At 41.0% G+C, this 24,369-nt stretch overlaps 1 protein-coding gene across 9 annotated transcripts in view; it reads left to right on the top strand.

Annotated features, from left to right (window-relative positions):
* Positions 1–24,369, top strand: part of LOC110493250 (nuclear transcription factor Y subunit beta) — a 42,008-nt gene that overhangs the window by 11,728 nt on the left and 5,911 nt on the right. For 3 of the 9 annotated variants that reach the window (XR_016487592.1, XR_016487593.1, XR_016487594.1), the window contains exons 4-6: positions 16,416–17,261; positions 17,646–17,704; positions 17,814–21,655. Coding sequence is in view for 6 of the 9 variants with exons in the window: in XM_021567516.3 (XP_021423191.1) it covers positions 16,416–16,613; positions 21,577–21,655 (277 nt within the window). In the remaining 3 variants the exon portion in view is untranslated. The remainder of the gene's footprint in view (positions 1–16,415; positions 17,262–17,645; positions 17,705–17,813; positions 21,656–24,369) is intronic. The other 6 variants (XM_021567516.3, XM_021567519.3, XM_090204118.1 and 3 more) reach the window with 2 other exon arrangements.

The raw sequence follows: 24,369 nt of genomic DNA, 5'->3' as shown, positions 1-24,369 counted from the left end.
ACAAACTGATTTATTTCCGACAGATAAGATCTAAACAATGCCAGAACTTGTCCGTGTGGATCAATATGTGTTTCCAATCCCTCCAAAAGAATGTGCTGATCGATGGCATCAAAAGCAGCACTAAAGTCTAGGAGCACTAGGACAAATGCTGAGCCTTGGTCTGACGCCATTACAAGGTAATTTACCACCTTCACGAGTGCAGTCACAGTGCTATGATGGGGTCTAAAACCAGACTGAAGCATTTAGTTTCCATTGTTTGTCTTCGGTAAGGTAGTGAGCTTTTTCTAAAAAATTTGAGAGGAATGGGAGACTCGATATAGGCCGATTTAGTTTTTTTTCTGGGTCAAGGTTTTGCTTTTCATGAGGCTTTATTACTGCCACTTTTAGTAAGTTTGGTACACATCCGGTGGATAGTGTTGGATTCGGGGTAAACTTTGAACATTGACATACTGGAGACATGATAGATCAGAAGCATAGTATATTATTAAGGAGTGTAAGACTGGTTTTTACATAAGAAGTTAACCTCTCTGGGATATGTGGGACACTAGCGTCCCACCTCGCCAACAGCCAGTGAAATTGCAGGGTGTCGAATTCAAACAGAAATCTCATAATTAAAATTCCTCAAACATACAAGTATTATACACCATTTTAAAGATAAACTTCTTGTTAATCCAGCCACAGTGTCTGATTTTCAAAAAGGCTTTACAACAAAAGCACACCATGCAATTATGTTAGGTCAGCGCCTAGCCACAGAAAACCATCCAGCCATTTTCCAAAGAAGAAGTGTCACAAAAGACAGAAATAGCGTGAAAATGAATCACTAACCTTTGATGATCTTCACCGGATGGCACTCCCAGGACACCATGTTAGACAATAAATGTGTGTTTTGTTCGATAAAGTTAATCTTTATGTCCAGAAACCTAATTTGAAATGTACATGTTATGTTCAGAAATGCATAGTCTCAAACAAACATCTGGTGAAAGTGCAGAGAGCCACATCAAATTACAGAAATACTCATCATAAACATTGATGAAAGAAAGAAGTGTTACGATTAATGATAAACTTCTCCTTAATGCAACCGCTGTGTCAGATTTAAAAAAGGCTTTACGGCAAAAGCACACCATGTGATTATGTTAGGTCAGTGCATAGCCACAGAAAACCATACAGCCATTTTCCAACCAAGGAGAGGTGTCACAAAAGTCAGAAATAGCATTAAAATGAATCACTTACCTTTTTGATGATCTTCATCTGGTGTCATTCCCAGGTCTCCATGTTAGGCAAATGTTTGTTTTGTTCGATAAAGTTCATCTCTATGTCAAAATACGTCCTTTTTGTTTGCGCGTTTAGTTCGGTAATCCAAATGCACAAAGTCCAGACGAAGTCCATTATAGTTCGTAGAAACATGTCAAACAGTGTATATAAATATATAAATCTTCAATAATATTCCAACCGGACAATTCCTTTGTCTTTAGAAAGGAATGGGAACGGAGCTTGCATGATAAACACCTCGAGGCTTTCAGCTAGACCACTGGTTGAAACAGCTCTTATTCGCTTCTCTTTCACAGTAGAAGCCTGAAACAACGTTCTGTTGACATCTAGTGGAAGCCTTAGGAATTGCAATCTGACCCCATAGACATAGTATATTGGATAGGCAATCACTTAAACTACAAACCTCAGATTTCCCACTTCCTGGTTGCATTTTTCTCAGGTTTTTGCCTGCCATATGAGTTCTGTTTACTCAGACATTATTTTAACAGTTTTGGAAACTTTCTGGGACTGAGTAGCAGGCACTTTACTCTGGGCACCTTATTCATCCAAGCTACTCAATACTGCACCCCGTTCCCAAAGAAGTTAAGCTTCTCTAGTGTCCGTGAGTTATTTACTCTGAAAAAATAGAAACTAACAATAGGGAGACGTTTATTATATTCAACATAGGCGGGCTAAGCACAGGAAGCAGCTCTTTAAGTAGTTTAGTTGGAATAGGGTCCAGTATGCAGTTTGAAGGTTTAGAGGCCAAGACTATTTTCATCAATGTGTCAAGAGATAATAGTATTAAAAAACTTGAGTGTCTCCCTTGATCCTCGGTCCTGGCAGTGTTGTGCAGACTCAGGACAACTGAGCTTTGGAGAAATACTCAGATTTAAAGAGGAGTCCGTAATTTGCTTTCTAATCATCATAATCTTTTTGTCAAATAAGTTTATGAATTTATCACTGCTGAAGTGAAAGCCATCCTCTCTTGGGAAATGGTGCTTAATAGTTAGCCTTGCGACAGTATCAAAAATACATTTTGGTTTGTTCTTATTCCTCTCAATTAAGTTGAAAAAAAAATAGGATGATCGAAAAGCAGTGAGGGCTCTTCGATACTGCACGTGTCTTTCCAAGCCAGTCGGAAGACTTCCAGTTTGGTGGAGCACCATTTCCGTTCCAATTTTCTGGAAGCTTGCTTGCTTCAGGGCTCGGGTATTTTCTGTATACCAGGGAGCTTGTTTCTTATGGCAAATGTTTTTTGTTTTTAGGGGTGTGACTGCGTCTAGTGTATTATGCAAGGTTAAATTGAGTCCCTCTGTTTTTTGTACTCTGAAGTCCTTGGGTAGGTGGAGGGAGTCTGGAAGGGCATCTAGGAATCTTTGGGTTGTCCGAGAATTTATAGCGCGGCTTTTGATGATCCTTGGTTGGGGTCTGAGCAGATTATTTGTTTCGATTGCAAACGTAATAAAATGGTGGTCTGATAGTCCAGGATTATGAGGAAAAACATTAAGATCCACAACATTTATTCCACAGGACAAAACTTGGTCCAGAGTATGATTGTGGCAGTGAGTAGGTCCGGAGACATGTTGGACAAAACCCACTAAGTCGATGATGGCTCCGAAAGCCTTATGGAGTGGGCCTGTGGAATTTTCCATGTGAATATTAAAGTCACCAAAAATTCGAATATTTTCTGCCATGACTTCAAGATCCGATAGGAATTCAGGGAACTCAGTGAGGAACACTGTATATGGCACAGGAGGCCTGTAAACAGTAGCTAGCTATACAAAGTGATTTAGTAGGAGGCTGCATAGATTTTATGACTAAAAGCTCAAAAGAAGAAAATGCAGTCATTTAAAAAAAAAAAAATTATTGAAATTTGCTATCGTAAATGTTAGCAACACCTCCGCGGGACGCGCGGGGGATATGGTCACTAGTGTAAACAGGAGGAAAGGCCTCATTTAATACAGTAAATTCATCAGGGTTTAAGATTATGATCAGCGATTAGTTCATTGACTAACTGCCATGGAAGTGAGGGATCTAACATTAAGTAGCCCTATTTTGAGATGTGAGATATCACAATCGCTTTCAATAATGGAATGGAGGAGGTCTTTTTTCCAGTGAGATTGCTAAGGCGAACACCGCCATGTTTTGCCCAGCCTAGATTGAGGCACAGACAATGGGGATAGCTGAGCTGACTATGCTAGTGGCAGACTCCACTAAGCTGGCAGGGTGGCTAACAGCCTGCTGCCTAAACAGCCTGCTGCCTGGCCTGCACCCTATCTCATTGTGGAGCTAGAGGAGTTAGAGCCCTGTCTATGTTCATAGATAAGATGAGAGCACCCCTCCAGGTAGGATGGAGTCCGTCACTCCTCATCAGGCCAGGCTTGGTCCTGTTTGTGGGAAAGTCTCAGAAAAAGGGCCAATTATCTACAAGTTGTAGATAATGTCTAATGTCTACAAGTTGTGTCTGTAAATGCCGATAACGTATTGGAAGGAACAATAGTGTATGTGTGTAATAGAATGTGTGCAATAGAACCTGACCTCCGCCCACATTCCTCCTTCCTCCCTAATCCATGGCTATCCAACCTTATCAGTGACTGACACCAGACTGTTACCCTTTGGCCCTCTCCATAGGATCCATGAGATTTAACAATTACATTATAGATGTAAAGTAGTTAAAGTAACATGAATAAGTATATATTTCAAGCTAGAAACTTTTATTATTCAAAAACATAAAATACCACCATACCAGCCCAAGGTTGTTGTTTTTTTTTGTTTTTTTTGTGAAATGATATTTTGGCCATATCGCCCAGCCCTATTGTGTATGTGTGTGTTACAGTGCCTTCGGGAAAGTATTCAGACCCTTTGACTTTTTCCACATTTTGTTACGTTACAGCTTTATTCTAAAATGTATTAAAATAATGTTTTTCCTCATCAATCAACACACAATACCCCATAATGACAAAGCGAAAACAGTTATTTTTTGTGTGTTCATTTTGTTTTGTTATTTGAAATATCTTATTTACATAAGTATTCAGACCCTTTGCTATGAGACTCGAAATTGAGATCAGGTGCAACCTGTTTCCATTGATCATCATTGAGATGTTTCTACAACTTCATTGGAGTCCGCCTGTGGTAAATTCAATTGATTGGACATGATTTGGAAAAGAACACACCTGTTTATATAAGGTCTCACAGTTGACAGTGCATGTCAGAGCAAAAACCAAGCCATGAGGTCGAATAAATTGTCTGTAGAGCTCCGAGACAGGATTGTGTTGAAGCACAGATCTGGGGAAGGGTACCTAAACATTTCTGCAGCATTGAAAGTGTTGTGGAAATTCAGTACTGAGAGAGATTTGGTATTTTCTTCAAAATGTATTTATTTAATGTCGATTAATTGTTGCAATAATGAGGCTGGTCGACCCCCTCCCTTGAGTGTTAAGTAAGTAACCTAACCAAGTAACCTAACCTCAACCCTCCTTATGCAGACCAAGGAGCATCATAAACCACTCTGGCTTCGTCTTGTCGTTATCTGCAAGTGGGTTGTTGTCTTAACCCCACCCTGGCTTAGTTTCCCAGATGGTTTTGAGACGATGAGTGATTGTTCTACTCCTAAGCTATCCCTTAGTAAAACACATTTTTGTCTATGTAATGCAGTCTTTAACCCATTTGTTAGCCCAAGCCATCTCCAGTGACCATACGCCCAGATTAGCTGCAGGGAACTAGAGTGGAGCCCATGAAAACACAGACACTAATGGGACAGAAATGTCTTATTATTAGTGAAATATTAATTGTTAACCATTAATATCAAATAAACCAGGTACATATGTACTTTTTCTATCACAGATGTCCCTAAGAACACAGAGCTGACAGAGCTTGAGAAGATCTGCAGAGAAGAATGGGAGAATCTCCTCAAATATAGGTGTGTGAAGCTTGTAGCATCATACCCAAGAAGACTCGAGGCTGTAATAGCTGCCAAAGTTCTTCAACAAAGTACTGAGTCTGAATAGATATGTACAATTTCTAAAAAGCTGTTTTTCATTAAGGGGTATTGTGTGTTGATTGACGAGGGGGGAAAACTATTTAATGAGGTTTTAGAATAAGGCTTTAACGTAACAAAATGCAGAAAAAGTCCAGGGGTCTGAATACTTTGTGTGTGTGTGGAAGTAGTGTTTGAATGTGTGTGTGGAAGTAGTGTTTGAATGTGTGAGGGATTTGTGTGGAAGTGACAGTAGTGTATAGTGTGTGTGTGTGTGTGTGTGTATATATATATATATATATATATGTGTGTGTGTGTGTGTGTGTGTGTGTGTGTGTATGTATGTATGTATGTATATGTGTATATATATATATATATATATATATATATATATATATATATATATATATATATATATATATATATATATATATATATATATATATATATATATATATATATATATATATATATATATATATATTAAAGTCTAGTGAGTGTGCATAGGGTCAGTGCAAGATAGTTTTGGTACCATTAATTGACTGCAGTCTGGCTATTTAGCAGTCGCATGGCTTGGGGGTAGAAGGTGTCTCGGAGCCTGTTGGTCGGAGAGCCAATGCTCCGTTACCGTTTGCCGGACGGTAGCAGAGTGAACAGTCTATGGCTTGGGTGACTGGAGTCTTTGGCAATTGTTCAGGCCTTCCTCTGACACCGCCTGATATAGAGGTTCTGATGGCAGAGAGCTCAGCCCCAGTGATGTACTGGGCTGTCCGCACCACTCTTTGTGGCGCTTGCGGTCATGCTGCCAGTCAAGATTCTCTCTTGTGGACGAGGCACTACTGTGCCCTCTTCACAACTGTGCGGGTGTGTGTGGACCATGTTAAGTCCTTAGTGATGTAAACTCCAAGGAACTGGAAACTCTCGACCCGTTTCAATACAGCCCTGTTGATGTGGATGGGTCGTGCTCTCCCCTCTTTCTCCTATAGTCCACAATCAGCTCCTTGGGCTTACTGACGTTGAGGTAGTTGTCTTGGCACCACACTACTAAGTCTCTGACTTCCTTTCCTGTAGGCTGACTCGTCGCCGTCGATGATCAGGCCTACCACCGTCGTGTTGTCAGCAGACTTGATGATGGTGTATGCTTAAAGTAATACATTTTTTTTGTGATGCACTGATTTTAAATTTTTGACCGATATCTAATATTTTTCTTGCTCCAAAAAAATGTTACCAATACCGATTTTTTTTATTTGTATTTTTTTTACATTTTAGCTGCCATTTAAGCATTATAGTGCAGTTAAATAGTTAACACACACATGGACGCAGCGGTCTAAGGCATTGCATCTCAGTGCAAGAGGCATCACTACAGTCACTGGTTCGAATCCAGACTGTATCACATCCGGCTGTGATTGGGAGTCCAATAGGACAGCACACAATTGGCCCAGGGTCGTCTGGGCCGTCATTGTAAATAAGAATTTGTTCTTAACTTACTTGCCTAGTTAAATATAGGTTACACACCATACTGACCAAAAAGTTATTTTGTTGGCATTTACGTATGTCCCCATTACCAGTAAAACACAATCAAAACCTATTTCTTTCACTTACTTGCTGTTTCGTTGTTCAGTCGTTTCATTCTCAACCAAACGGTGTTTGCGTGTCAAAGAAGATACATCACATAACACTAATTTGACATGTCAAATAACACAATCTGTTTCAGTAGCTATAGTTAGCTAACTAACTTTATAGCTAGGTGTCATCTAAAATAACTCTAATTTATAAGACATGTTCTTATTTGATTAATGGTGGTCAGATCCATCTATGTGAAGCTAGCCACAATAAGGATTAGGCACAATAGTGGAATTTGCGGTTAGCCTTCAAAATAAAAGTATGGCATAATTCTACTATTTGTATTAATTTGCATCACTGTCAAAGACATACTTTTATTTTGAAGGCAAACCGCAAATTCCACTATTGTGCCTAATCCTTATTGTGGCTAGCTTCACAACACATAACCCAGTCCGGTCGAGCCTCACTAGCCAGATGAAGCTAGCTTGCTGCTTATAACGTTAGCTTTGGGCAACAGGGTTAAGTAGCTGGTTAACGTAAACTCACCCCATTCCGTACAAATGTGCTCAACTGCAACACTCAAACGAGGCTACAAAGAAAACTAATGAGACTGTTGACTTCAAAATCAGGGTGTGAACTAGGTTTCTATTCAAGCGTTGATCGACATGGTAATGGCTCTATAGTATTGGAGAAGTTGAAAAAACTGACCCTACCGTTACATCGTGACGTGACGTGTCATGTCGTAACGTACAGCACGCATAAAGCAACTATTTCTGTCTTACAATCTCTCTCCACCAGGTGTAGCACTTCTCTCATCCTTTAAAAACAAGAAATGGACAGTGACGGGGTTAAGGGGGGGATACCTAGTCATTTTCATGCGATCATCATTCTCAAAGCCGCTGTTTACTTCTATAAGATCACTTTAGCACTGGACAGATGGAGTGAAAAAAAGCAATTTTCCCACATCTCTCCTTCTCACTATCACGCATTAGTTTCGCTTCCCCACCCACCATTTTTAAAAAGTCCCGACGGGGCTCATTGCCTTCTTGAATCATGCATAAACGGGCAGCGTGGGGGTCATGTAATTGATTCTGTTGGAAAGGGGAGATATTGTGCTTTACAATGGTATTGACATAACAGTTGATCTGGAAGTATTACATTTTTGGGGCGCTATAATAAGGTCAATTGTACGGACCAAGGCGATGTAAAAAAAAGTGAGTGTGTTTTAAGTTAGCTATTTATTTTCATGAACTGAAGTTTTAATTTCAATAGATGAACAACAAGTGGCAACCTAGCTAATACTTACTCTTAAGTATTCCTAAATCATTGCTAAGAATAATGAAAATGACTGCAGTTTCTACTGATCGTTGTTTACCCCAGAAGTTGTGGTCGAACAAAAAATGCTTTATTACCAAAGTGGTATTGTAAATACATCATTCGTGGCCGGTGTTTGCTTGTTTGCAGACTTTTTTGTACAGCTTTGACAGTGCTGCTGTATCTTTTTTGACATGCAAAGACCCAAACAGCGTTCCATAGTTTGTATGTCGTGAAGCTAATATCAGTGACGCTATTACTGTGTAACTCCGGTAGGGTAACATCAGAAAAAATAGCGCACTTGGTAGTGTGTTCCGGTGCTCAACCAGTCGGTGAAAGCCAACATCACCCACGACAGAGAACGGTTGGATTGTCAAGGGCAATGAATTCCATTTTCTTGGCTTTAATGGATTTTACTTTGAGTTGTCTCACTGATCTTACTCTTTCAAGTGATTGCTCGATCCACACAGACAGTGTTGCCAACTCCTCGGTAAAGAAAGAAGCTATTGGCTGTCGTAAAAGTCGTTAGAAGTCGCTAAATGACGTCATCACCTAATTTGCATAATTTGCCATATAATTGTGATGGACGCTGTAGGAGAGAGGAATAACGTCGTGGGAGAGACAAAAATGTGTAAAAAACACACTAAATGTGTTTAGATCTACAAATGAACTTTCTTCTTTTGATTATTGTTTTTTTTATTTCACAATTCCAACCCTCCTTTATCCGGGCTTGGGACCTGCAAAAGTGACCCAAAATAGACACTGGTGGAGTTACTTTGTTTTTAATTTAATTTGTTTTATTTAATTTTTTTATTTTTCTTAATTTGGTTTGGTTTTTAACCTTATGGTCCACTGAGCCTACAACAAGTCACAGTAAAACATCAAAATTTTTAACCATAACATTTTTTTTTTCTTTTTCTAAACAATCTAAATTAACCAAAAAGAGACAATAGAAAAAACGGTCAATGTCAATGTGAGAAAATTATAGTAACTAGTCTGGCCCTAATTCAGGCTAATTAAAAACAATTTTTTTAATGTAAGCCAGGGCGGGATCGGCCAGCGGCGGCTTCCCGCATGCGCGATTCATTTGCAGTCTGACGCAGAGGGGTGAACATCTCCTGCTCTGACTGCTGCTGGGAGGGACTGCTGCATGAGGACAGGGCTGCCTGTGAGTGCTTTGGAACGGGGGTGGGGCCCATGGCAGCATCCGCTGCTCGTTAAGAAGAGTTAGAACGATACGTGCTTTCACGTCAGAGGCTCCAAAAGTCTCCAATAACACCAGAAAAAGTAGCTATATTTGTCGCTGGTCACTTTTTTTGAAAATGTGTCGCTAGAGGAGTCTGAATACTCTCTAAATATAGCAACAAAGTCGCTAAGTTGGCAACACTGCACACAGCTAACATTGTTTGGGCTAGGTTAGGAATGCTGTGTTGCACATGTTTTTTGTTTTTGTTTTGTTCAATTACGTCCATATTTATGTCCAAATACCTCCGTTTTGTTCACGTGTTTAGTTCACTATTCCAAAGGCACAATGTGCAAGCGCAAAATCCAGACGAAATCCATTACAGTTTGTAGAAACAGGTCAAACGATGTTTACAATCAATCCTTAGGGTCTTTTTTATGATAAATCTTCAATAATATTCCAACCGGACAGTAGCGTATTCATTACAGAGGAAAAAGAAGGAACGGCGTGACCGCGCAGTAAACAACTGATTGGCCACAGCCTGGTCCACTTGTTGAAACAGCTCTTATTTCACCCCGTTCCACAATAGAAGCCTCAAACAACTTTCTAAAGACTGTTGACATCTGCTGGAAGCCTTGGTAAGTGCAATCTGGCCTCATAGACATAGCATATCGGTAAGGCAATCACTTAAAAATGAAACCACAAACCTCAGATTTCCCACTTCCTGGTTGGATTTGTCTCAGGTTTGCTCCTGCCATATGAGTTCTGTTATACTCACATACATCATTCAAACAGTTTTAGAAACTTCAGAGTGTTTTCTATCCAATACTACTAATAATATGCATATATTAGCATCTGGGACAGAGTAGCAGGCAGTTTACTCTGGGCACCTTATTCATCCAAGCTACTCAATACTGCCCCCCTGTCACCAAGAAGTTAAGTATCAAAAATAAAAGTATAAATAATTTCAAATTCCTTCCTATTAAGCAAACCAGATGGCACCATTTTCTTGTTTTTTAAGTTTACGGATAGCCAGGGGCACACTAACACTGTCAAAATTTACAAACAAAGCATTTGTGTTTAGTGAGTCCTCCAGATCATGGGCAGTAGATGACCAGGGATGTTCTCTTGACAAGTGTGTGAATTGGACCATTTTCCTGTCCTGCTATGCATTGAAAATGTAATGAGTACTTTTAGGTGTGTTAGATTTGCGTCAATTCGAATCTGGTATCAGGATAAATATGACAATGAGTCACGATTGTATACTATGTATTTTTTATTAGCTAAGCAATAAGTGGTAAATGCAATTTTCGTATATACGGGCTCTCTGTCCCACCTCGCAGGGCAAACAGAGAACTGACTTGTTCCTGACAAAGATATTATAATATACCCTGATGACAGTAGTAGTTCCGGCTTCCGAGCCGGCCTGTCAGAGTAGAGACTGGGTGTGGTTTAAACTTGCTCAGCCTATTGCAGGCGCTCAGGCGGGTCCCCGCCTCTTGGCGCTTCTGTTGATAGATGTAACTGTTGCTGTGAAGAACATCCATGCGCTCATGCTCGATACCGTTATCTCGCACCTGGCTCCTGTTATCTAACAAAAGACCGCTTGTTCTGCAACCCCACGCTCTGAATGTGCCCCCCTCCCAACTCATTGAACAGTTCCTGTCTTCATGCTACTCTGTATTTTTCCATCATGAGAAAGGCCCATGGCCCTGAGACTGTTAACAATGTTTCAAGTCAGCTATGTTGCATAACACATACATACATACATCCACACAAGCCAACAGCAGATAATATTAAATCACATGTATGGTAACGGGCTATAGTGCATAACACAGAAACCTCATAGGTGTCAGGGAAATGTTTGGAGTAAAAAGTACCGTATTTTCTTTAGGAATGTAGTAGTGCAGTAAAGTTGTCGGGGGGAAAAAAGTAAAGTACACATACCAAAAAAATGACTTAAGTAGTACTTTAAAGTATTTTTTAGTGCTCAATTGAGATCATTTCCACACTGCCATGTAGGGCTGCACGATATGGGCAAATAATCTAGGACTTATTTTTAACCAAATGTTGAAATTGTGATTTGACTTCCGAATTAGAGCATGACTGTTGGAATCATGGAAATATAATGACTATTCTAATTCTATAGTTAGAATATAATAGTGGGCACTTTGAATACAGTGTTGTTTGAGATGACATCAAATTAAAATTCCAGGGATGAGTTATTGTGACAGGGTAGGAACTAAAGTGTAGATAAGTGTTTCCTAGGGGACCCTATAAGCTTTGGCTACATTGCTTGTTTTCTCTTAGCTACTTCATGTAGCTAACATATTCTTGCTTTGCATATTCCTCTTTGAAGATAGATACTGTTGCACAAACAACATGCTGATTTAGGTCTACACCATCACTGGCATTTTCAGGCTGTATTAGCTAGCTACGTTTGCTCTTACTCAGTACATTTATTAGCTAGCTAGCTAGCTATTAGCATTAGTGGCTAACAATTAGTGTCTCAAAATGTTTAGGCAACTTGCTAAGAAAATACAAACTAGCTGTTTGCTGATGTACGAAACACAAACTAATAGTGTCATTATAGAACGCTAGTGGATTTATATTAAGAAGCAAAGTGAGAACAGCATTGTTGTCATCAACATTGTAGCATGTGTTGCATTGACTATGCAGACTGAATGCAAGTGTCTCCTGGTTGAGGAACATCAAATGCGCTCCTTGAGTGACAGGGGGCGTGGCTAGGTCGGTGTGGAATGTGGCACAGAGAGAAAGAGCAGAGAGAGATGACTCATGTAGGGAATAAACTATGAAAATGGACATTACACATGGCATATCACATTTAAGAAAAACAAAAAAAACATTCAAATACCGGTATAGAAGGTAAAGTATAAACCCAAACCGGTCCCTGCATCAATACCGGTATGTCATAAAATACGGTATACCGCCCAGCCCTACATATACCACATAATCATCATATAGGTTTTCCAACAACAGCTAAATTATTGTCATAACCAATTTGAGGCCATGTATTTTAAAGAAAGCTGGACTCATGCAGTGGTAGAGGAAACACTGAGACTGAGTACCCAGAAGCGCCTTTCAGGTCACCCAAGGACACACTGTACATTTAAAAAAAGATATATATCATTTGGCAAGACTAAATATTTACCAGTGTTGTTGTGTTTCTCTGCCATGGCCCAAACATACAGTAGGCTACATGTCCTGTGGGGAAATTATTGTAATCAAAAGGAGGGACTTTTTTAAAGATTTCTTCAAAACAATCCAACTTTATTATTTAATTACTGCAGTAATGGAGCTGGTCGGTAATCACCACTGGAGGTAATCACTGAGAACTCAACCTGCTGGTTTGAGCCACAGCATTTTATAGCCAAGTCCATCCTCCTTCAGTCTACACGACACACAATAGATGTATGGAATGGGTCACAAGGTTAAGATTTGTATGAAAGATACTTATAATTCACAATGAGAATGAGAACCCATTGTGTGGATACCAGTGTCTGGCCCCCCAACTCCATACTAGAGCCATCTCTCCCTGGTACCGTATAGAACAGATACATTAACTCTTGCCCTGGAATGCAGAATCCACAAAGACATCGTACATCTTTCAGAGGCCCATCCTCAGTAGAACACACACAGATGAGAATTCTAACAACCTTTTATTATGTTGCAGTAACAGCATTATAACATAATCTTGTAATTTCCACCATAGTCCTTGAGCCTCCTGGTACTCCCTCGTTCCAGCTACAGGTGGTAAAGCTCTCGAAGGCTGCTTGTTTGCTGCCTGACTGACTATTGTTCCTTGTTTTCCAACCCAGCATGGCTTCCATGACTGATTAACAACAGATGTGACATTCCACATAAGTCGCACATGTCAGGTTGACCTGGCCGTGTTTATTTTTCACCAGATCCATTAACTTCTTTGGGACACCCCCCCTTCTCTCAATTTCCGCCTGAAGACATACCCTAATTTAACTGTAGCTCATGGCGAGAAGCAAGGATATGCATATTCTTGGTATCATTTGAAAGGAAACACTCTGAAGTTTGTGGAAATGTGAATTGAATGTAGAAGAAAATACAAGGAAATAAACATAAGTTTTCTGTTTTTTATTGTTGCATCTTTCAACTGAACAGGAACAGCCAAACATTCAGATATGATGCTGGGGATAATTTCGATGAAGAACATAAGAGGGCAACAGTATTTGAAAAAAGTTTCAGAAAGATATCTTCAGGAATGAGTGAGCTACATGACATTGAGCATGTAGTCACCCAGGTGTCCCACACAAGTTGCCCAAATGTACCCAAGTGGCCGAATTGGTACAGTGATACATTTTGAAGTAAATAACTATATACAAAGTACTAAAATGCTATTCTAGCACACCCCCACACAAAAAAATACTTTTTTTTTTTTTTTTTAAATAACAGGGGTAACTATTTACACACATTCAATGTATAATGTACAATATTGTGAAGACCCTCAGTCCTCTACACAATATTGTGCTACTGATGCCATGCCCAATAGCAGTCTCTCTGCTGTAAAGCAGAGGATTACTGAACATGTGGTGCAGGTGATGGGGCATTTCCTGTGACAAAGCGCACAACAACGCCTCCCCACTGTGCCCCGAGGCACACTCATGCCTGCAGAGATTAATCTGGGCAGGTGAACACCACTGGTTGGAGCAGAAGGGACAGAAGCTGCTGCAGTGGACTTGCTGTAGCAAGCAAGCTCCTGGATGAGCAGCTCTCTGAAGGCTAGCTGTGAGATGGGGGGCTGTCCACAGCTCTTAACTATTTCCTTCTGGAGGATGAAGGAATTCACCACAGCAATGTCGATGAAATTATAGAAAAATGTCTTGTACCATTTCATTGTCTTGTGGAGAACATTTTAGTAGCCTATTGGCGCATCTGACAGGTCCACACCTTCCATGCTCTTGTTGTAGTCCTTGATAGCTGCAGGAATGGGGACATTTTTGGTGGTCCATGCCCAAGTAGCGCCTTTCACATGAATGACGATGTGATCTCCACTGAAGGACTTGTGGATACTGGAGCACATGACCACCTCTCTGGTATCCATCCACTTCACAAAGAGCAGGCCATCTTGGCGAATCCATCTCATGGTACCCCGCTCAGCCCGCTTAGGCATGTCATTCACCTTGGTTTTCGGAAAGCCCACTCTGTTGGTCCGAATGGTGCCACAAGCTCACACATCCAGCTTCCTCAGGTCTGCGAACAGGATAGGGCTTGTGTAGAAGTTGTCCACAAAAAGTTTAGCCCTTCCCCAGCAGTTGGAAATCGAATAACTCCGTAACGGAATCATAACTGAGGCCCTCACCGGTCGCAAAACGGCAAATAAAATGGCATGTGTATGCACACGCAGAATCATGCAAAACAAACAGCTTGTAACCCCATTTAGTTGGTTTGTTATGCATGTATTGTTTTAGGCCAATTCAGGCCTTTTGAGGCTACCATCCTCTCATCGATGGAAAGGTTCTGGGCGTACTGAAAATAGGTCTTGCCGGCCTCAACCACACTGTGGTAGAGAGGTTTTTATTTTGCAGAGCCTATCAAACTTTGCTGTGCCTCGCTTCTTCTCATTGTCCTCATCAACTTCTGGGTCACTGATATGAAGCGCCCGTGAGATTGTCAGAAACCTTTTACATGACATGACAGTGGAAGGGAAAGGCAGTTGATAGAGGGGAGCAGTTTTCCAGTAGTCTTTCAGGGTTTTCAGCTTCACAAGACCCATGTAAATTCCCATTGACAGGTACCAAAAAAGATCTGACATGGAAATGGGCTTCCATCCCTCTTTCTTGCCTGCCTGCTTCTTAGCACCATACTTATTAGTGTTCAACACAAGGGAATCAACAACTGACGAGGTGAAAAACAGCCAGTTGCATGGGGCTGTACTTTTGAGGTCATGTCCAGCTGAGGTCCTGGTGGCCTTTTCGGTCTGAATATTGGAGGTGGTGGCGCCACATCCTCCTCCAGCACAGAGTGCCAACGACCCTCCTCCTCTCTGATTGCAGGTTTATCTCTTCCCCACCTCCACTTCTTTGTCACTGACTTCACACCTGGCCGGGCGGGGGTAGGTGTGGAGCCGGAGACAGCAGGGGTCCGGTTAGATGAACCAGCTCCTATGTGGGATGGGCACCTTGGCAGTGGGGGCTCCCAATCAGAATCGGAGGGACTGTGAAATAAAGACAGACACACAGGTTCTTAATAGAGTAGGGAACCCAATCACTATGGTGAGGTGCTGTTCCATTCCATGTTTAGATAAAATACATGTCAAAAATATCTAATATACACAGACATACATACCCCCTACCCACAATGTAGAGCCATGTGTATTTCACACATTTCATTACGTATTATATATATATATATACAGTGCCTTGCGAAAGTATTCGGCCCCCTTGAACTTTGCGACCTTTTGCCACATTTCAGGCTTCAAACATAAAGATATAAAACTGTATTTTTTTTGTGAAGAATCAACAACAAGTGGGACACAATCATGAAGTGGAACGACATTTATTGGATATTTCAAACTTTTTTAACAAATCAAAAACTGAAAAATTGGGCGTGCAAAATTATTCAGCCCCTTTACTTTCAGTGCAGCAAACTCTCTCCAGAAGTTCAGTGAGGATCTCTGAATGATCCAATGTTGACCTAAATGACTAATGATGATAGTCCCCCCCTCTCTAATATAGGTTTCTTCTTTTGCTGAGTTGATATTTATTGCAATTTGATACTGTGTTTTTATTGCGATTTGATGTTACACACATATTGGTCATTATATGTCAGCTGCAGAGAGATGAGAGAGGGTGAGAAAACGAGTTTTGATAATACAAGTGCTGAAAACATGTTGGCTCACTTAAAAAGAGAAGCTATAGGATGAAAAATATCATAATGTTGGTGCTGACTAGCAATGCTGACTAGCAATAAGAAATATATATTCAAATATCGAAATATCATCCCAAAATATCATATCACCCCATCACTACTTGTTAATCTGTGTCGAGGAAACCGGCCCTGAATGTAGTTTCCACATAATCAACCTTTTTAGGCAGCATTTTGACACATCCATCTTTTCCTATTCATTCTGTCCAGATAGCAAAAGATGCCAAGGAGTGTGTGCAGGAGTGTGTCAGTGAGTTCATCAGCTTCATCACGTCGGAGGCCAGTGAGCGCTGCCACCAGGAGAAGAGGAAGACCATCAACGGCGAGGACATCCTGTTTGCCATGTCCACCCTGGGCTTCGACATGTACGTGGAGCCCCTGAAACTCTACCTTCAGAAGTTCAGAGAGGTGAGAGGGAGAAGGGAGAGAGAGCCTGGGTGTGCGTGCGTGCAATTTCTCGACCTAAAACATTTGCCTGTGGACTGGTGCGTTCTCGAGTTCTCAGGAAGTCTCTATGTATGGCCTTGACTCAAACACAAAGGGCTTGATGTTGCTTTGTCCTTCCCTTACCTGGCCATTAAAGGGGATTGGAAACACTTCAGGAGTAGATCTAAGCAAAGATATATATTCAATCCACTAATACTAAACATGTGCATTTAACATAAAAACATCTCTATATTTAGTGTTTTGATTGTCGACCAGGTTTATTTGAGCAATGATCAGCGCCATTTTAAATTGCCATAGAAACGACTGACGCCAGTGCGTGCATCACTGGCAGGAATCAGAAAATTGTCTGTGGTATTGAATTTGTGCTAAGAGAGTGAATCGTAGAGAGTGAGGATACGCGCGGACAATGAAGATGGCGACAAGTGGCTCCAAAAAAATCCCTCTGTAAACTTCCATCGGCTGCCCAAGAACCTACAACTTTTGAAGAAGTGGCTCCATGTCCTGAAGAGGAAGGACGTGCCAGCTTGAGCTTGCAGGATCTGCAGACAGCACTTTGCGGAGGGAGACTTTGCTATGAAGGGCCAGGCTAGCGTTTGACACGAGATGAAGGTAACAAGCTAATTGCATCTGAAGTGTTTTGTGTAACCCCCCCCCCCAGCAAATAACGTTAGCAAGTTAGCAACTCAACTGCAACTAAAATTGCAACACAGTTTATCTGTGCACCCCTGATATTAGGTAACGTTAGTTACTGTAGCTAGCTTCCATCTCAGATAGTCAAGTACTGTAATACATTTTGTTGACAGATTTATTTTTGTAATCTTTTGTTAGCTCCACGTCATTTAGCTAGACTGAAGTTGACATCGCTAATGTTTGCTGAAAAATAAATGTCCCTCGTGTGTGTGTGTTGACAAGGCACACAGGACAGGTAGCTTGTTAATGCCAACTGATATATTTGGGTTCAGTTGTCTTAACAAAACATTTGTTTGTTTTCAGGATGACATATTCATCCCTGAAATGTTTTCATCCTGGAGGAGTCTGTGCAGGAGGCAGAGGTGGTACTTGCAAATCTGTGTTATTTCTAAGGCTATTGTTTATTTCAGGTATATGCAGTAATTCTATTTAACTAGCCTAATAGATGCCTTAATTGTTTTCTACCAACAGGAAAGAACGGTTAGTGCAGCATGCCAAACTGACCACCTGGTGCCAGAGTGTTCCTGTGCTGCGGTGGAGAAGAGGTCCAGCGGGACCATCACCAAAGAGCTCTGGGCCCAGCTAGATTGCGCTCAGAACCATCAGTATACAATCGAGTCCTGCCCCTATACGCCACAGATGGAGCTGACGGACAGTGAGATCAGTGAAGACCATAACTCGCTGTAAAAATCGCAATCATCTCAGTGCGAGCCAAGATATACTATCAATCACTTTGGGGAAGCGGGATGGTGTTCCGAAAATGGAGAAGGAGCAGGCCATTCAACAGCGAATTCAAAGATACACCCATCCATAAAGGGAATCCGAATGGAATAGTTTTCCCGCGTGTTTTTTTTTTTACCCTTTTCAATGGATGTGCTACCTACAGTGCCTTGCAAAAGTATTCGGCCCCCTTGAACTTTGCGACCTTTTGCCACCTTTCAGGCTTCAAACATAAAGATATAAAACTGTATTTTTTTGTGAAGAATCAACAACAAGTGGGACACAATCATGAAGTGGAACGACATTTATTGGATATTTCAAACTTTAACAAATCAAAAACTGAAAAATTGGGCGTGCAAAATTATTCAGCCCCCTTAAGTTAATACTTTGTAGCGCCACCTTTTGCTGCGATTACAGCTGTAAGTCGCTTGGGGTATGTCTCTATCAGTTTTGCACATCGAGAGACTGAAATTCTTTTCCATTCCTCCTTGCAAAACAGCTCGAGCTCAGTGAGGTTGGATGGAGAGCATTTGTAAACAGCAGTTCTCAGTTCTTTCCACAGATTCGATTGGATTCAGGTCTGGACTTTGACTTGGCCATTCTAACACCTGGATATGTTTATTTTTGAACCATTCCATTGTAGATTTTGCTTTATGTTTTGGATTATTGTCTTGTTGGAAGACAAATCTCCGTCCCAGTCTCAGGTCTTTTGCAGACTCCATCAGATTCTTCCAGAATGGTCCTGTATTTGGCTCCATCCATCTTCCCATTAATTTTAACCATCTTCCCTGTCCCTGCTAAAGAAAAGCAGGCCCAAACCATGATGCTGCCACCACCATGTTTGACAGTGGGTATGGTGTGTTCAGGGGGATGAGCTGTGTTGCTTTTACACCAAACATAACGTTTTGCATTGTTGCCAAAAAGTTCAACTTTGGTTTCATCTGACCAGAGCACCTTCTTCCACATGTTTGGTGTGTCTCCCAAGTGGCTTGTGGCAAACTTTAAACAACACTTTTTATGGATATCTTTAAGAAAGGGCTTTCTTCTTGCCACTCTTCCATAAAGGCCAGATTTGTGCAATATACGATTGTTGTCCTATGGACAGAGTCTCCCACCTCAGCTGTAGATCTCTGCAGTTCATCCAGAGTGATCATGGGCCTCTTGGCTGCATCTCTGATCAGTCTTCTCCTTGTATGAGCTGAAAGTTTAGAGGGACGGCCAGGTCTTGGTAGATTTGCAGTGGTCTGATACTCCTTCCATTTCAATACGCGATAGCTTGCACAGTGCTCCTTGGGATGTTTAAAGCTTGGGAAATATTTTTGTATCCAAATCCGGCTTTAAACTTCTTCACAACAGTATCTCGGACCTGTCTGGTGTGTTCCTTGTTCTTCACGCGCTTTTAACGGACCTCTGAGACTATCACAGTGCAGGTGCATTTATACGGAGACTTGATTACACACAGGTGGATTGTATTTATCATCATTAGTCATTTAGGTCAACATTGGATCATTCAGAGATCCTCACTGAACTTCTGGAGAGAGTTTGCTGCACTGAAAGTAAAGGGGCGGAATAATTTTGCACGCCCAATTGTTCAGTTTTTGATTTGTTAAAAAAGTTTGACATATCCAATAAATGTCGTTCCACTTCATGATTGTGTCCCACTTGTTGTTGATTCTTCACAAAAAAATACAGTTTTATATCTTTATGTTTGAAGCCTGAAATGTGGCAAAAGGTCGCAAAGTTCAAGGGGGCCGAATACTTTCGCAAGGCACTGTACCTTGTCCCAGTTCTGTTGTTTCGACTCTCTCAATCTATGAATGCTCAGCTATGAAAAGCCAACTGACATTTGCTTCTGAAGTGTTGAACTGTTGCACCCTCTAACCACTGTGGTTATTATTTTGATGTAAAAGGGGCTTTTGTAAAAATACATTTGTTTGCTCTGCTGGATGCTGTGTATTCACTGTCTGAGTGATGGGACATTTTTATAGTATCTGTAGCATATTTTGGTGTGTATTTAATCTACATTTTAACTTCTTAAAATGGCAATCAGTAGAAGAAACAATAACAAAGAGGCTCCCTGCTCTTCTTTTGGTAAAAAGCTGAGGGATAGGGCCGGAGAAATGTAACCAAACTCAAATTCATAGACAGAGTTATAGATGCAAGGACTAACCATCCATTATATCAAAATTGTAATCCTCTTTCTATGATCTGTTTCCACTACCATGTACCCAGTTTGCTTTGGATAAAGGTGTCTGCTAAATGGCATATATTATTGAAGTCTACTTTGACTCTGCCAACTAGTTGCCAGTGTAGGTACCATTCCTTTCCAATAGAAGGCAGCCAAAGCTAGTTGAAGTCACTACACTAGCGACAGGGACACAGGGTTAGTGCGCATTGAAAGTAGTTTTATCTTCAAAGCAAGTTTATCTGGTTACACTTGAACCTGTTGTTATTGAGGACAAGCTAACTCATACTATTTTTTACATAAGACCCAGGCATTAGGTATATGTCTTAGGCTAGATTTACTAAATTAATTTTAATCAATGCCTTTGCTTCTGGCTATTCTCCCTTGTGTCACCTAGGGTGAACTGGCGATAAGCTGCCAGCCTGTATGCTCTGCAAACAAAATCATAAGAAAAGTTAGTCTGATACCTAAACTAAATCACAATGTATTTATAATGAGCACGCCCCATTATTGGTTAGAATGAGATTTCATGAATCATGATGTCTGCGATTCGAACTCTGGTCGTCTAATCTAAAGGTAAATGTGTTACCTACGCGCCAAACAGCACTGATGATAAACAGCGTTATAGAATACTATAACGAATACTACATATATTGGACACCTACCCACTACTGATATTAACCTTAAACAATTGATAATCAAGCAAAATTTCACAAATTATTTAACTGGCATATCGACTGCTGACTGGCCGAGTAACCTCTTCAGCCAGGAAGTCCTTCGTAAGGATTAGTGACGCGTTCAACAACTACATCGTCATCCCGTCAGACTGACAGGAACCCAGCCACCATCCGCTGGGATTTTGTGCTGTATCGCCCCCATCTCTCTACAACACACACACTCATACTCTAGCCATTACCTGGCAGCATCCCCACTCACACCAGTTTGTGTTTGCCTACTCCAACCCTCTAGCTGAGGTGTTTCAGGCGGCATATCGGTGTTGTTATTGCTACGAGAATAGACTCTTTGATCTGGGGCAACGATTGGCTCAAACATGATCGGCTTCAGTAGGTTTATTGGCTCCCTAACTAACAATTATTTAATTATCTGTAATAAACTCATTTGCAGACTTGGAGCTACTCTGTAAATTCAGCCATTTTGGGGAGTTCCAAAATGTTCTCCTGCCATTGACGCAACAATGCCAATATGACGGTTTACAGCTGGCGTTGTAAATCATAGTGTTTCCATTCCACTTTAACATATCACACGGTTGATGCTGTGGAAATACAGCTCAATGTTAAATACTAACACATTCTTAATGTGTATCTATAGGCGATGAAAGGGGAGAAGGGAATCGGAGGCGTATCTGTAACGGAGGGACTCGGAGAAGAACTCACGGACGACAGCTTCGGTAAGTGGGGCCTCAATCCTCATAGAAAGTATCAACTGTCGTTATCTTCCTCCAGCACTCTGTTAAAAGCTCAAGGATTAGGCCTCGATGAAAGGATGAGAAGTGCTGTATGTATAAATGTACTCCTTTGTTATTTATGTGACAGGGTCATCAGCTAGTTTATGGTCCAGTTGACTTTCATGGCCTTATTTACTGCAGTTCTTCCCCCCTGGACCCAGTCATAATCCTCCCCTGAAGATCAACAGATAAGAGATAGGCCTTTCATCCTGGTCTCCCTTGGAAAATAGATTATTAGGCAGTAACCTAGAGATTAGTGGCCCGGGGCCTAAACCAGAAACCTATTGTGTTTTAGGTTATGGTCCTGCTGAAAGGTGAATTTGTCTACCAGTGTCTGTTGGAAAGCAGATTAAAACCAGGTTTTCCTCTTGGATTTTGCCTGTGTGTAGCTCTACGTTTCTTTTGGTGGCTGCATCATGTTGAAAATATGAAGAGTGGTACTCAGTGATGTTTTGTTGGATTTGCCCCTAACATAGTGCTTTGTATTCAAGACGTGAAGTTAATTTCTTTGACAGATTATTTTCAGTGTTACTTTAGTGCTTTATTGCAAGCAGGATGTACAGTGCCTTGCGAAAGTATTCGGCCCCCTTGAACTTTGCGACCTTTTGCCACATTTCAGGCTTCAAACATAAAGATATAAAACTATTTATTTTTTTGTGAAGAATCAACAACAAGTGGGACCCAATCATGAAGTGGAACGACATTTATTGGATATTTCAAACTTTTTTAACAAATCAAAAACTGAAAAATTGGGCGTGCAAAATTATTCAGCCCCCTTAAGTTAATACTTTGTAGCGCCACCTTTTGCTGCGATTACAGCTGTAAGTCGCTTGGGGTATGTCTATCAGTTTTGCACATCGAGAGACTGACATTTTTTCCCATTCCTCCTTGCAAAACAGCTTGAGCTCAGTGAGGTTGGATGGAGAGCATTTGTGAACAGCAGTTTTCAGTTCTTTCCACAGATTCTCGATTGGATTCAGGTCTGGACTTTGACTTGGCCATTCTAACACCTGGATATGTTTATTTTTGAACCATTCCATTGTAGATTTTGCTTTATGTTTTGGATCATTGTCTTGTTGGAAGACAAATCTCCGTCCCAGTCTCAGGTCTTTTGCAGACTCCATCAGGTTTTCTTCCAGAATGGTCCTGTATTTGGCTCCATCCATCTTCCCAATCTTCCCTGTCCCTGCTGAAGAAAAGCAGGCCCAAACCATGATGCTGCCACCACCATGTTTGACAGTGGGTATGGTGTGTTCAGGGTGATGAGCTGTGTTGCTTTTACGCCAAACATAACGTTTTACATTGTTGCCAAAAAGTTCAATTTTGGTTTCATCTGACCAGAGCACCTTCTTCCACATGTTTGGTGTGTCTCCCAGGTGGCTTGTGGCAAACTTTAAACAACACTTTTTATGGATATCTTTAAGAAATGGCTTTCTTCTTGCCACTCTTCCATAAAGGCCAGATTTGTGCAATATATGACTGATTGTTGTCCTATGGACAGAGTCTCCCACCTCAGCTGTAGATCTCTGCAGTTCATCCAGAGTGATCATGGGCCTCTTGGCTGCATCTCTGATCAGTCTTCTCCTTGTATGAGCTGAAAGTTTAGAGGGACGGCCAGGTCTTGGTAGATTTGCAGTGGTCTGATACTCCTTCCATTTCAATATTATCGCTTGCACAGTGCTCCTTGGGATGTTTAAAGCTTGGAAATCTTTTTGTATCCAAATCCGGCTTTAAACTTCTTCACAACAGTATCTCGGACCTGCCCGGTGTGTTCCTTGTTCTTCATGATGCTCTCTGCTCTTTTAACGGACCTCTGAGACTATCACAGTGCAGGTGCATTTATACGGAGACTTGATTACACACAGGTGGATTGTATTTATCATCATTAGTCATTTAGGTCAACATTGGATCATTCAGAGATCCTCACTGAACTTCTGGAGAGAATTTGCTGCACTGAAAGTAAAGGGGCTGAATCATTTTGCACGCCCAATTTTTCAGTTTTTGATTTGTTAAAAAAGTTTGAAATATCCAATAAATGTCGTTCCACTTCATGATTGTGTCCCACTTGATGTTGATTCTTCACAAAAAAATAGTTTTATATCTTTATGTTTGAAGCCTGAAATGTGGCAAAAGGTCGCAAAGTTCAAGGGGGCCGAATACTTTCTCAAGGCACTGTATGTTTTGGAATATTTGTGTTCTGTACAAGCTTCCTTTTCCATCTGTCATTTCGGTTAGTATTGTGGATTAACTACAATGTTGTTGATCCATCCTTTGTTTAATGACTGTGATGAGAGAATTAACTGTTTAAGTCATCATTGGCCTCATGGTGAAATCCCTGAGAGGTTTCCTTCCTCTTCAGCAACTAAGTTAGGAAGGACGCCTGTGTCTTTGTAGTGACTGGGTGTATTGATACACCTTCCAAATTTCAATGCGGAAAGTGATATGCAATGTCTGCTTTTTTATTTTTACCCATCTACCAATAGGTGCCCTTTGCGAGGCATTGGAAAACCTCCCTGGTCTATGTGGTTGAATCTGTGTTTGAAATTCACTGCTCGACTGAGGGACAGATACTTGTATGTGCGGGGTACAGAGATGAGGTAGTCCATGCAACTTATTATGAGACTTGTTAAGGAAATGTCTACTCCTGAACTTTTTTA

Source organism: Oncorhynchus mykiss, chromosome 2 (assembly GCF_057628025.1).
Source record: "Oncorhynchus mykiss isolate SJ-2025 chromosome 2, ASM5762802v1, whole genome shotgun sequence".
In the NCBI taxonomy this organism is placed as follows: domain Eukaryota; kingdom Metazoa; phylum Chordata; class Actinopteri; order Salmoniformes; family Salmonidae; genus Oncorhynchus; species Oncorhynchus mykiss.
This window is presented reverse-complemented; position numbering and strand designations above follow the sequence as displayed.